This window comes from Echiichthys vipera (assembly GCF_963691815.1).
Source record: "Echiichthys vipera genome assembly, chromosome: 22".
NCBI lineage: Eukaryota > Metazoa > Chordata > Actinopteri > Perciformes > Trachinidae > Echiichthys > Echiichthys vipera.
The window spans coordinates 2,650,301-2,663,677 of NC_139847.1; the positions used below are offsets into that span (position 1 = coordinate 2,650,301).

The window sequence follows — 13,377 nt, forward strand, 5'->3', positions numbered from 1 at the left end:
CTCCCATCATGCTCGCTGCTCACACCAACAACTACGAGATCATCAAGCTCCTCGTCCAGCGGAAGGTCATTACTCTCTACACTTCAAGTGTCTGTCCGCAGACACAACAAGCCTTTAAAGAAGAGTGAACATGTCAAATCAAAACATGAGAAAGCTCTTTCATCAATAATGTTTATCTGATTTATCTTTGGTGTTGTTGTTGTTGTTGTTGTGTGCAGGTCACGATTCCCAGACCGCACCAGATACGATGTGACTGTGTCGAGTGCGTGTCCAGTTCAGAGGTAGGTGGTTATTTATGTGCTTTGTTTGTACTTTAACTTAAAGCTTGAATATGTAGAATGAGCAGAAATCCGCCATCTAGTGTCTCAAGATCGTTGTCGCAACAATAAAAAAGAAGTCCAGCAGTGGGGTTGCCAGGTTGGTCAGACCCGGCCCAGTAGCTTCAGGAGACCGGAGTCTGTTTGAGCCTGTTTGAACCCGTCCCCTGAGTTCTCCCCCCCCCCGGAGTTTGACTGATAGTTAGCATTAGCTGATGGCGTTACCCGTTAGCGTTTGCTGTTACAGCTAAATAAAGATGAAAGTGATGTTAGCGATCGAGGAGAAACGTAGCCATAAACCTTCTAGTCTGTTTGTTTAGGTCATGTTTCCATGACAACACTGAGGGGGAGGGGCTAGGTTTTATTTTATTGGAGGTTAAAGTTTATGAATAATTAGGGGCTTGGCCTCTTGATTGACAGCTAGCCTCTGGCCCTCACTTCTCCTCGGAGGTAAACGTCAGCCAGACGGATGTACGCCCCTCCCCCCCACGTCACATACATGCCCTTTTTTTGGTCAGAGGAAATGAGACGGAGTCAAAGTCTGACAAGATGGAGACTCCTGTAGGCGAGGACGATTGCATCAAATTGAGAAAATGGACCTCTACGGAGATGCTACGTCCATTTTTTATACAGTCTATTGTCTGGACCAGAGGTATCTGCCAGGGCCAACACGACATGAGCTTGCACAAATAAAACACTCAATGTAGGTATCTTAAAGTATATAAATGATTGACAGATTCACTTGACAGGAGTTGAGCTTCCTAAGAAGATGAGTCCCGTCATGGTTTGATGAGTTTCTAAACCTTAAATAAATCTTTCTCCTCTTGGTCTCTAGGTCGACAGTCTTCGGCATTCAAGGTCTCGACTCAACATCTACAAGGCTCTGGCCTCGCCCTCCCTCATCGCGCTGTCCAGTGAAGACCCCATCCTCACTGCCTTCAGACTGGGCTGGGAACTCAAAGAGCTCAGCAAGGTACGGATATCAACGTGTGTGTATGGGTGAAGGACTTGGGAACTGTTTGCACCGAATCCTCTTAATGGACAGAAGGTTGAGTACGCTGTACGGTGACTCGTCTATGACGTATGTAGACCAGACAGGCCTTGTGATTTTTATTTCCACAATATACAGCTTACTGTTAAGTGTCACGATAAAGTGCAACTTCACTCGTCCTTGGCATCAATTCTCCAAGCAAAGTGAACTCCACTGGAGGAACGCCACATCCTCAACGTGATGTGCTGCAGCAGCGTCCGATGTTATTAATTTTTCAAGTGTGTCCTTCACTTGTACTACTATAAGAGTGTGCTTTCCCTTTTTCTTCCGATGTCAGTTTCAGTCAAAAGCAACTGGACTTGGTTATTTGTCGTTTATGCACTGGTTGTTTTGTTTCTCCAACCGCTGCATAAACGCACGGCCCAACACAGGAGAGCTCACTCCTCAGGCCTGGACTCTGCTGCCCACTCACACCTCAAGAAGAAAGCCCACTCCTTTGATGACAACAATGTCCACATCCTGGACAGAGAGGACAGATGGTGAGGAAGAGGAGGAAAAGAAGCATCTATGCAAAAGTAGAGAAACCATCGCTAAACAGAGGAGGAGGTCTGAAACACCAGGACCAGGACCAGGTTGGGACTGGACCATGGCTAACCAGAGGAGGAGGTCTGAGACTCCACTTATCTCCAGTTTACAATGCTGCCCTTTCATCCCTTCATTCAACAATCCAACCTCAAAGAACAACTGTTCACAAACGTCCTCCTGTGACTCCAACGACTGTCGTTCAGACTCAATAGAGCACTAACCAAGTCCAGACCTACTTCCACCAACGACTGGACCAGGACAAGGACCAGGACAAGGCTGGGAATGGACCAGCACTAACGAAGTCCAGACCTACTTCGCACAAACGACTGCCACTCTAACGACCGTCGTTGGCACTTGGAGCACAAAGAGTTCCAGTGACATCATCGGCCTGTGAGTGTTTAAATACCTGGATCTCCACACCAGTTAGTTAGACCAGTCCCAGCCTGGTCCTGGACCAGGACCAGTCCCAGCCTGGTCCTGGTCCTGGTCCAGTCCCAGCCTGGTCAGATGCGTACATGAACTGATGAAGCCTCTTGGATGAGAGGTGAAACGTCTTCCTAGACAAAGAACCAAGTCCAGTTGCTTTGGACTGAAATTGCTTTGAAGATAACGACGACCTGGACACATGAGAACATTCACAGGCTTCTGAAGTCAGATAAGCTACAAGACAAGTGCAAGAGAAACTCAAGTGCTACAGTCCTGCTTGGTAACACGATTTTCTGCCACTCTCTAACTCTCTTCCTCCTCTACAGGTGGAGAACGAGTTCCGTCAGGAGTACGAGGAGCTGTCGCAGCAGTGCAAACGTTTCGCCAAAGACCTTCTGGACCAGGCCAGGAGTTCTAGAGAGCTGGAGACCATCCTGAACCACAGAGACAACGACCAGAGCGAGGAGCTGGACCCCCGACAGTGCCACGACCTGGCCAAGCTCAAACTGGCCATCAAATACCACCAAAAAGAGGTAGGGAGTCGACCTGGATAGTGACTGGAAAGCTATAATGTTCTTTTATCCTCGTTACGGAAAAAGTGCCATTTTAATAAGCTTGTTCAGCGGGAAACAGGGATGTTGTTATTGTTTCTGAATTTATCACTGAGCTCTGTGTGTGTGTTGGGTAATGTACCAGCAGAAATAGCTACTTATATTTATTTATAGCGACGCTCGAAGCTTGTTGAAATGTCAGTAGACCTACAGTTTGGTTCAGGGTGAAATATTGACAGAACTTTCGGACACGTTTCTGTTGACATTTGTAGCGTTCAGTTGTCGGTTGACTGTGAAGTGTCCATAATATATTACAATTCTAATAACAATAACAATCATGTCCTGCTAGTGTGCTAAAAACATGCTAATGCTGAATGTTGCAGCTAGTGACAGTGACTGCGTAGGCCTACATGGTTTCTACATCACATGCTAATAAGCTAGCGTGATAACAACATCATAACTAATGCTGTAGATTCTAAACATATTATGTCCACATGTTTATATGCTGAATATTTGGCTACATGTTTAGACATTAAACGTTGCGCACTTTACATTTGCTGTTGCTATCTGCATACTACTGTGCTAACTTTATTCATGCTAATATGCAGAACATACAAAATGTATATATTTAGCTTGCAAACAAGTTACATTTCAATCATATGTTTTTATGCTAACTGTTGCTATGCAAACTGTTTTCAATATGCTCAACATGCTAACAAGCTTAATTAGTATTTATCTGGATAAATGTCAACACACAGTAGCTTTTAAATGTATGTTTTATGCTAAATGTTGCTATGCTAACTGTGTTCCATACGGTCAACAAACTAACAAGCTTAATTAGTATTTATCTGGCTAAATGTCAACACACAAAAGCTTTTAAATGTGTGTTTTTATGCTAACTGTTGCTATGCTAACTGTGTTCCATATGCTCAACATACTAACAAGCTAAATTTGTATTTATTTGGCTAAATGTCGACGCACAATAGCTTTTAAATGCATGTTTTTATGCTAACTGTTGCTATGCTAACTGTGTTCATTATGCTCAACATGCTAACAAGCTTAATTAGTATTTATCTGGCTAAATGTCAACACACAATAGCTTTTAAGTGTGTGTTTTTATGCTAACTGTTGCTATGCTAACTGTGTTCCATATGCTCAACATGCTAACAAGCTTAATTAGTATTCATCTGGCTAAATGTCAACACACAATAGCTTTTAAATGTGTGTTTTTATGCTAACTGTTGCTATGCTAACTGTGTTCCATATGATGAATGAGTGAGGCGAGCTGCAGGAGCAAGACTTTATTAATGCTAATATGCTGAACATACAAAATGTATACATCTAGCTTGCTAACAAGTTACAATTCCCTCATATGTATTTATGCTAACTGTTGCTATGCAAACTGTGTTCAATATGCTCAACATGACAACAAGCTTAATTAGTATTTATCTGGATAAATGCCAACACACAATAGCTTTTAAGTGTATGTTTCTATGCTAACTGTTGCTATGCTAACTGTGTTCCATATGATGAATGAGTGAGACGAGCTGCAGGAGCAAGTGTGAGCGGCTCCAAAGCGAGCAAACGCAAAAGAGAAAGGGAGCGTTAATGGGACAGAAAGAGAGCTGGAGGGGAAGAAACGAGTGCACGAGCGACAGGGAGATGTAGATTTGATGGGATAGAGTCGGAGAAAGAAACAAGAGTTAGTGAAGCCCCGAGGCGATCTCCATCTCTCTCCGTCCGTACGTCTGTTTCCTGTTGGTACTGCCAGACGGATGAAAGCTGGATTGACAGAGCGAGCGGAGGAGAGGAGAGGAGAGGAGAGGAGAGGAGAGGAGAGGAGAGGAGAGGAGAGGAGAGGAGAGGAGAGGTGAGAGCAGCCAGTGGATGATCTGTGGATGGATTGAGGTGATTTTTGTCTCTGGAGGAGAGGAACTTTTAATGCATTTGAATATATCAGTAATAAGGGTTTAAATGATTGATCTGGAACGATGTATCGGTTAAATAAATAACTATATCATCTACGCAAATGCACATATTCATGCGTATGGCCTTTATTTTGAAAATCCAACTTGATGTTTATCGTTTTAAATGTTTTTTTTCGTCATTTAAACGTCTGGAAAGAGCTCAGTCACAATGGCGTCCCGAAGGAACTCGTCGCGTTAAAGCTCGTTCTGTTCGTACGTATCAGCACAAAAAGTGATTAATTTAATATAACACACTTTTATTATTGAGGAACTTACATCAGAATCAAAGAAGGACGTCATATTTCATAAGATATATAAACAAACTGTGTGTTACTTTGCATAAGACAGCACACGAAAGCTGCTGATGTGACTCCAATGTTGTGTTTAATGACTTTATTGATTGATTTAATGGTTTTTATTGATTTAATTGAAATATTATATATCCAACATATCAGCAAAGTATCAATATAATAAAACATTACACCCCTGTTAGTGATACTGATGAGGTCGGGGTAATTGTGGTGCATTGTCATAATTAATCTTCCAGTGCAGGGCTCATTAATACCCCAACAACGGGTCCTAACTTCCTGTTTTCCTCGTACAACACTTGTTGGACCGCCGTCATGCTCCGTTGCGCTGTGGCTGTGAGAGAAACGGTGCTGCGAGCTCTAATTGGCTGCAGCTCCGGCAGAGGAGCCCTTTGAGCAACACTCAGGAAGAAGGAGAGAGTGGAAAAACATCCCGTGGCGTCCTGGAGACTGCAGGAATACGGCGTGTTCTCAAACCCAGAGAGGGGGGGAGCTGTCAGCGGTGAACGAAGAAGGGATGAGGAGGAAGAAAAACATGTCGCCACATATCTGCAGCTGAGGCAGACGCCGCGTTGCACGGGCGGGAGACACACGTTTAGGTTCAGACGCTGAAACAGAACAGAACCCAGTGTGAAAGTTAGAGTTTCTTCTTGTCAGACACGTTAGTTGTTCGTAAAGACGTCCTCTTCCCTTTCCTCAGCAGACAGTTTGAACTCCCGCCTTCCTCAGAGCTTTACTTTGAAGTTCACCGACCCGGGTGTGTCCGTTCCTCGCCCTGGTGGCGCTCGCAGAGAACGCTGTCCATAGAAATAAGGAGGCGTGAGGCAGCACCACGAACAGGGACGAGGGCGCAAACTCGCTCCCACACACCTGGGACACCATGGTGAATCTCTCACCTTACTAAACTGGACTGGAGGACTAAGGGGCGCCCTCCCACTGTTCCTCCGTCCCGTGCCCGTGCTTTAGGGTCCTTGTCCCCCCCTCCAGGCCCGTTTGTACTCACACTACCTGGGCCTCGGAGAATGCTTCTTGCTGCCTATACGTCATCACGCCGTAACACGTCACACACATTGATGACGTCATGGCGATGCGTGGCTTTGTTTCCAGATCTTTCCGTAGACCTCGGAGTTTTTGTGCGTCTTGTCGACTGTTTTTGAATCTTTTCATCGACCAAATCTGCAGTAAACACTCCACCTCCGCATCACACCAACGTGAACCTTTCACCGCCATTGTTTTAAATGTCTGCGCATGGTCCCTCCTTCTTTTTTTCTATGTCCCAACAGGCGCACAGGAAATGACCTCAGAACCGCCGTAGTCCTCGTGCTCGTACACGTGCGCACGCTCGTGCTCGTACATGTGCAAACGTGCTGTACTAAAGCCCACCTCTCTCAAACGGGACGTGGACGCAAGCGTGCCGCTCCTAGACGCGGTCAGTTGCACTCACACAGGTCAAACGCACTAGGCTTGACCCGTGAACCTGTTTTGGCGCGGTGCGGTGGGACAGTGTGAGAGTGCCCTCAACCAGTTAAAACTGGACCGGAGGACCCAGTTGTAGGACACGTGCTCCAGTCTCGTTACCTCCAGAGAAAGAAACTCACTCGTTAATAATCGTATTAATAATAATATTAATAATAATAATAATATTAATTGTGACGGGAAACAGACAGAAAGACGCCACGTGACGGATGTGTGCTCATACAGGGCGCCATGACAACCACCTGTGTTTCCAAACAAACAGGCATATTAACCTCTCCAGACGCCCTGTGTGTGTGTGTGTGTGTGTGTGTGTGTGTGTGTGTGTATGCAGATGTGTGTGTGTGAGACTCTTACGTAATCCCTCCACGTACGCAACCTCTCTCTCCATCTTCCCCTCTTTTTCACACGCTCTCTTCTTCTCTCTCTTGCTGACTCTCTTTCCTACCTCACCCTGGATAACCTCCTTTTAGCTCCCTCCATCGTGTGTGTGTGTGTGTGTGTGTGTGTGTGTGTGTGTGTGTGTGTGTGTGTGTGTGTGTGTGTGTGGGTGTGGGTGTGGGTGTGGGTGTGTGTGTGTGTGTGTGTGTTCTGTACGACGGAGGTAGAGGTGACACACACTAAGTGCTGCCACAATGTTTCACCAACACCGGGCTTTCAGAGCAATTATATAATGCTGTGACAGTGTGTGTGTGTGTGTGTGTGTGACAGTGTGTGTGTGTGTGTGTGTGTGTGTGTGTGTGTGTGTGTGTGTGTGTGACAGTGTGTGTGTGTATTTTGTATTCTAATCATTTGTTGTTTGATGAATAGTTGTTTTACTTGAATGTGAATCCCTGAGGAGCAGGAGAAAGGTCGCGTACGCGGACGGATTACGTTAAAAATAAAAAACACGTCTTTGTCTTCCGACTTTTTCTCACAAAATATTACGACTTTTTCTTGCAATCTTCTGACTTTTTTACCGAAATATAATTTTTTTTGTTATAATCTTACAACTTGTTTCTTAAATATTCCGTATTTTACGACTTTGCCACAATTTTTTTTTTGGTCAATCTTGAGACTTTTTTTCTTGAAAATCGTACAACTTTTTTTCATCATCTTCCGACTTTTATCTCAAACTATTACGACTTTTTTACCGAAATATAATTCTTTTGTTACAATCTTACAACTTCATTCTTAAACTATTACGACTTTTTCCTCTAAATATTGCTACTTTTTCGGTCAATCTTCCGACTTTTTCTCAAACTATTACGACAGTTTTTTCATCATCTTCCGACTTTTGTCTCAAACTATTACGACTTTTTTACCGAAATATAATTTTTTTGTTACAATCTTTCAACTTTTTCTCTCGTAACTACGTCTTTTTTCTCACAGTCTTCCGACTTTTAACTCAAACTATTGCGACTTTGGAATTTTAATGTGTTTCAAAATAAAAGTATCAAGTCAACAGAAGAAGAGTGTTTATTACATACATGATACATTTGGATGAGCAGTTCCTCTTTTTGTGTGTGTGTGTGTTTGTGTGTGTGTATGTGTGTGTGTGTGTGTGTGTGTGTGTGTGTGTGTACAGTCTGACCTTTCAAAATAAAGCTCTCATTCCTGAAACCCTCACATGTGTCTGAGTGTTAGCTAATGAGCGCTAAATACCACAACGGCAACACGGAGGGTCGTACGTGTCTACTGAAGATGACAAATGTGTGTGTGTGTGAGTGTGTGTGTGTGTGTGTGCGTGCGCGTGTGCGTGTGTGTGCGTGTGTGTGTGTGTGTGTGTGCTTGTGTGTGTGAGAGTTCCTTGTCAGCATTCTCCAGTGTGATCAATGTAAATAACATTTCCAATATACTCTCCATGTCTCTTGGATCAATACACACACACACACACACACACACACACACACACACACACACACACACAGCTCAGCATTCCACACACACTCCTCTCCGTCTTCTCCTTCCTCCGCTCGCTCTTCTCTTCCTTCTCTCCGTCGCCTTTTTAACCTTGCGTCTCTGTCGCCGGGAAACCTGCTCATCCATTCCACTTTCCCTCCGTCCGTAACATTCCTCCATCCCCTCATTATTTCTCCTCCTCTCCTCTTTTTTGTTATCATTCCTCCTTTCTTCTCTTTTTTGTCTTCTCGTCTCCTTTGAGGTCATGAGAGAGAGAGAGAGAGAGGGAGAGAGAGAGAGAGAGAGGAGAGAGAGAGAGAGAGGGAGAGAGAGAGAGGGAGAGAGAGAGAGAGAGAGAGAGAGAGAGGGAGAGAGAGAGAGAGAGGGAGAGAGAGAGAGAGAGAGAGAGAGAGAGAGAGAGAGAGAGGAGAGAGAGATGAGAGAGAGAGGAGAGAGAGAGAGAGAGGGAGAGAGAGAGAGAGAGAGAGAGTTACGTAACACTAAAGTAACTTTGGGTTTCGACTCAGTGGTTTCACCTTAAACACACACACACACACGAACACACACCCACACACGCACACACAACACACACACACATGAACACGCACATACACACACACACTCTCACACACACACACGAACTCACACACACACACACACTCTCACACACATACAAACACACACACGCACACACACACACACACAAAAGCGCGCACACACGAATACACACACACATGAACACATACACACACGCACACACACACACACACACACACACTAACACACACACACACACACACACACACACTAACACACACACACACACACACACACTAACACACACTAACACACACACACACACACTAACACACACGAACACACGCACACACACACAAACACACGATCCACTGTCATTTAATTGTAATTTATTAAATAACCACGCAGACGGATGAAAGCTGCGGTTTGGAACCATGAGGTGATGCGTCGTCCTCTCATCTCTGCTGTCATCCCTCCATCACCTCCACCTCTCTCACTCCTTCATTACTCATCCCTTCTTCTTCCTCCCCTCTGCCCTTTGCTGCTCCCTCCTCTCTCTCTCTCTCTCTTCCTCCGGCTCCAGCTGATCGTTACACCGTCGCACCGTCGCACCCCGGGGCGGTGTTACTGCGGCATGTTCGGCTTCACTCCATAAAACTGCATTTAGCGTGTGTGTGTGTGTGTGTGTGTGTGTGTGTGTGTGTGTGTGTGTGTGTGTGTGTGTGTGTGTGTGTGTGTGTGTGTGCGTGCGTGTGTGTGTGTGTGTGATCCATGACGACTTAATTCCCATTTAAATGGCAGCTTTAATTATTGAAGGTAACTCTAGGTTACGGTTCAGAGCGCGGACTCTCCGCGGGACTAAAACACAGGCTCTGATCTTCATCCTCACACACACACACACACACACACACACACACACACACACACACACACACACACACACCTAAACTGATGTCTGTCGATGAATAAGAGCATTTTGCACGTCTCATTGTGGAAACACTGGTGTTTTTTGTGTGTGTGTGACGGTTCAGTGAGCTGCAGCAGCGTCGTCTGTCCTCCAGGAGCTGCACCCGTGCACGTGTGTGACTCCACGTCTCAGGGACGAGACACAACACGACTCAGGATGTTCTCACACATGAGAGATGAAAATTTATGCACATTTTTGATGTGTTTTCCACGTGTTGACAGCAGGAGACGCTGTAGAAGAGGCAGGTTGGGGTCCTGAAACACAGGACACTCTCATAACTTCATGACGCCGGTATTTCAGCGTTAGCGCGTCGGCTAACATCAGCTGGATAACGAGACACGTTGAAAGTAGACGTGAACGGCTGCCGTCTGCGGCGAAACTCCAGTAAACCTCGTTCTTCTTCATCCCTGAAAGCCTTCGTCGACTGAATCTGTTTTTAAAAGTTCAAGCGTTCTGATGTTTGAGGAGCCGTCGTGCTGAAAACATGACGACGGATCGAAACTTCGCTGAAAGAGTTTGAACTGAGACGAAACGTCCTCGTCGAGTAAAAGACGTCTGGTAAAAACGTGAGAAAGAGAGAAGAAGAAAGAGAGAGAGAGAAAGAGAGAGAGAGAGAGAGAGGGAACCAGATTAAAGGAGGGAGAGAAACCATACATCAGCTCCTCACGGTGTTGCTTGGCACTGTTGAGTGTTGCTTGTGTGTGTGTGTGTGTGTGTGTGTGTGTGTGTGTGTGTGTGTGTGTGTTAATCCCTCCAACACTGCTGACAGAGAGAGAGAGAGAGTGAGAGAGAGAGAGAGAGGGAGGGAGGGAGGGAGGGAGAGAGAGAGAGAGAGAGAGAGAGAGAGAGAGAGAGATCCAGATTAAAGGAGGGAGAGAAACCATACATCAGCTTCTCCACCGTGTTGCTTGGCACGGTTAAGTGTTGCTTGTGTGTGTGTGTGTGTGTGTGTGTGTGTGTGAGTGTGTGTGTGTGTTAATCCGCCCAACACTGCTGACACAGAGAGAGAGCGAGCGAGCGAGCCTTGGAGACGCTCCAAAACAACCCCAATGCTCCACTTTTTGCTGCTGCAGAGAAAGAGACAGAGAAGAGGGAGCTGCTGAGTTTCCATCTTTAACAAAGTGAATTACAAAACACAAAATCTGCTGAACCCTCGAACGACACTGCAGCGGCGTCGACTCACACAGATTTACCTAACGTCACGCATGTTTCACGCTATTAGGAGCAGGTTTGCTAAAGCGTGCTGCTGCGTTAAACCGTAGTCTTTGTGAATGCTCTGTTCTGATTGGCTGGAGAACGTCCCGTAGGTGTGCATTGACCACTGATACATGGACGCCTAGAGAAACTCCAATAAACTGCCTAACAGTTGAAACTGTTGCCCATTGGTGCTTTGTTGTGTGTGTAGGGACTCTTCTCATGCTGCTGCAGAGGTTTGCTGTTATTTTCAGCAGCATTAGTGGTTAAAAAAGACCTTTGAATGCCTTCACCGTGCTGCCCCGAGCTAATCACTGTTAGCCACGTCCAGCTGTTAGCATCTCTCCTCTTTTCCTCCTTTCCTATCTCCTCTTTTCCTCCTTTCTTTTCGTGCTCGTACCCGTGTGCACGCTCGTGCTCGTACACGTGCGCACGCTCGTGCTCGTACACGTGCAAACGTGCTTTACTAAAGCCCACCTCTCCCAAACGGGCCGTGGACGGCAAGCGTGCCGTTCCCAGACGTGGTACGGTTGCACTCACACTGGTCAAAGGAACCAGACTTTAGCTGTGAAACCTGTTTGGACACGGTACGGAGGCACAGTGTGAGTTCGCCCTAATTCATCATATCGAACAACAACTGCACTCTTCTTCTTCCACGCTGACGCAGACTTTCTAAAGACTCGTCTCCACTCACTAGTGTTCGGTGACGTGATCGAAATGTAAAAGGTAAACGTTGTTTTTCTCTCTCCTGCGGCGGCAAAACCAGCCCGTCATGTTTCCAGGTCTTCATGTGCAAGAAAAACAAAACAGTCGCACCACTTTGGAGGTCGTCATCATTATTATTCCAGAAACACACACACACACACCTCCTGCATGGCGTTCACAACCAGACGCACGGACTCGTTTATGAGGACATGAATAATGCTGTGGATTATGTAATGAGACCAGTTAGACATCGTGTATATCATCTACAGCATTATTGATATGAATATCTGCTCATATCAGCTCTTTATCGCTCTATTTCTTTACACTACAGTACTTTTTTACTACTGTTTTATAATTCAGCTGCACGCCGTTATTTATATTCATACCTTTATTGTCATATAATCACAATAACTGTCACGCTGCTCGTAGTGTTGGCTGCCAAAACCCCCTCACTGGGAGCTGATAATCTCACTGTTTACTCCTTGTTTATGTGAGTTCGTGTCAGTGTGGCGTTGTGTGTGCGTTAGCGTTAAAACTCCGCATGTGGAAATGACAAATACAGCTGCGGCTGCTGAGCTCCACCGCAGGAACAGACTGAATGCAAATGGACTTAGATCTCAGATGAGTGTGCGAGGTGAAATGTTGTAATGTGCCGCAGGTCTGCAACCTCCCGACACCTGAGGGTTTACACCAATGAGACGAGACGGTGTATCATCTCCATAGCGACGACCATCCGTACTTCCGTTCTGTCCGTTCCCCTCAAGGAAAACCGGAGTACTTCTTAAAGTTTAAACAGTTTATTGTAGAAACAACAGCAAAGCTCGTCCAAGGGCTCTTTAGCATCAGAATTCACAGTTAGCAGCACTTGCTAGGTCTCCGCAAACAAGAACCCGGAGCCTCACATTCATTCATCTTCAGCCTCTTGTCCCTGTCGGGGTCGCGGTGGGGCTGGAGCCGATCCCAGCTGACATCGGGCATGAGGCGGGGTCCACCCTGGACAGGACGCCAGTCTATCACAGGACACATAGAGACGAACAGAGACAGACAACCATTCACACCTACGGGTGATTTAGAGTCATCAATGAACCGAACACCTGCACGTCTTTGGACTGTGGGAGGAAACCGGAGAACCCGGAGAAAACCCACGCAGACACGGGGACAACATGCAAACTCCACACAGAAGGGACCCATTAGCGCTATTGCTTACGTCAGCGGTGGCGTAAACAAACCAGCCGTTTCACTTGAGGTGCTTACTTTCTCACCGCACGCTTCGGGGGAGGAGGGCGGGGCTTTGGAGGGAGGCCGAGTTGAGGGGGAGAAGTTCAGCATCCGTGAGGAACTCGGAGTAGAGCCGCTGCTCCTTTGCGTTGAAAGGAGCCAGTTGAGGTGGTTCAGGATCATCTGGTAAGGATGAACCCTGGGCGCCTCCCTAGGGAGGTGTTCCAGGCACGTCCAGCTGGGAGGAGGCCTCGGGG

General features: G+C 46.2%; 1 protein-coding gene across 1 annotated transcript in view; it reads left to right on the top strand.

Annotated features, from left to right (window-relative positions):
- Positions 1-13,377, top strand: part of trpc5a (transient receptor potential cation channel, subfamily C, member 5a) — a gene marked incomplete at both ends in the record, with an annotated part of 62,908 nt that overhangs the window by 7,561 nt on the left and 41,970 nt on the right. Inside the window, 4 exons of the mRNA XM_083937139.1 lie at positions 1-65; positions 219-281; positions 1,153-1,290; positions 2,646-2,852. The exon at positions 1-65 is cut by the window's left edge and continues 52 nt beyond it. Of these exons, the coding sequence (XP_083793265.1) occupies positions 1-65; positions 219-281; positions 1,153-1,290; positions 2,646-2,852 (473 nt within the window). The remainder of the gene's footprint in view (positions 66-218; positions 282-1,152; positions 1,291-2,645; positions 2,853-13,377) is intronic.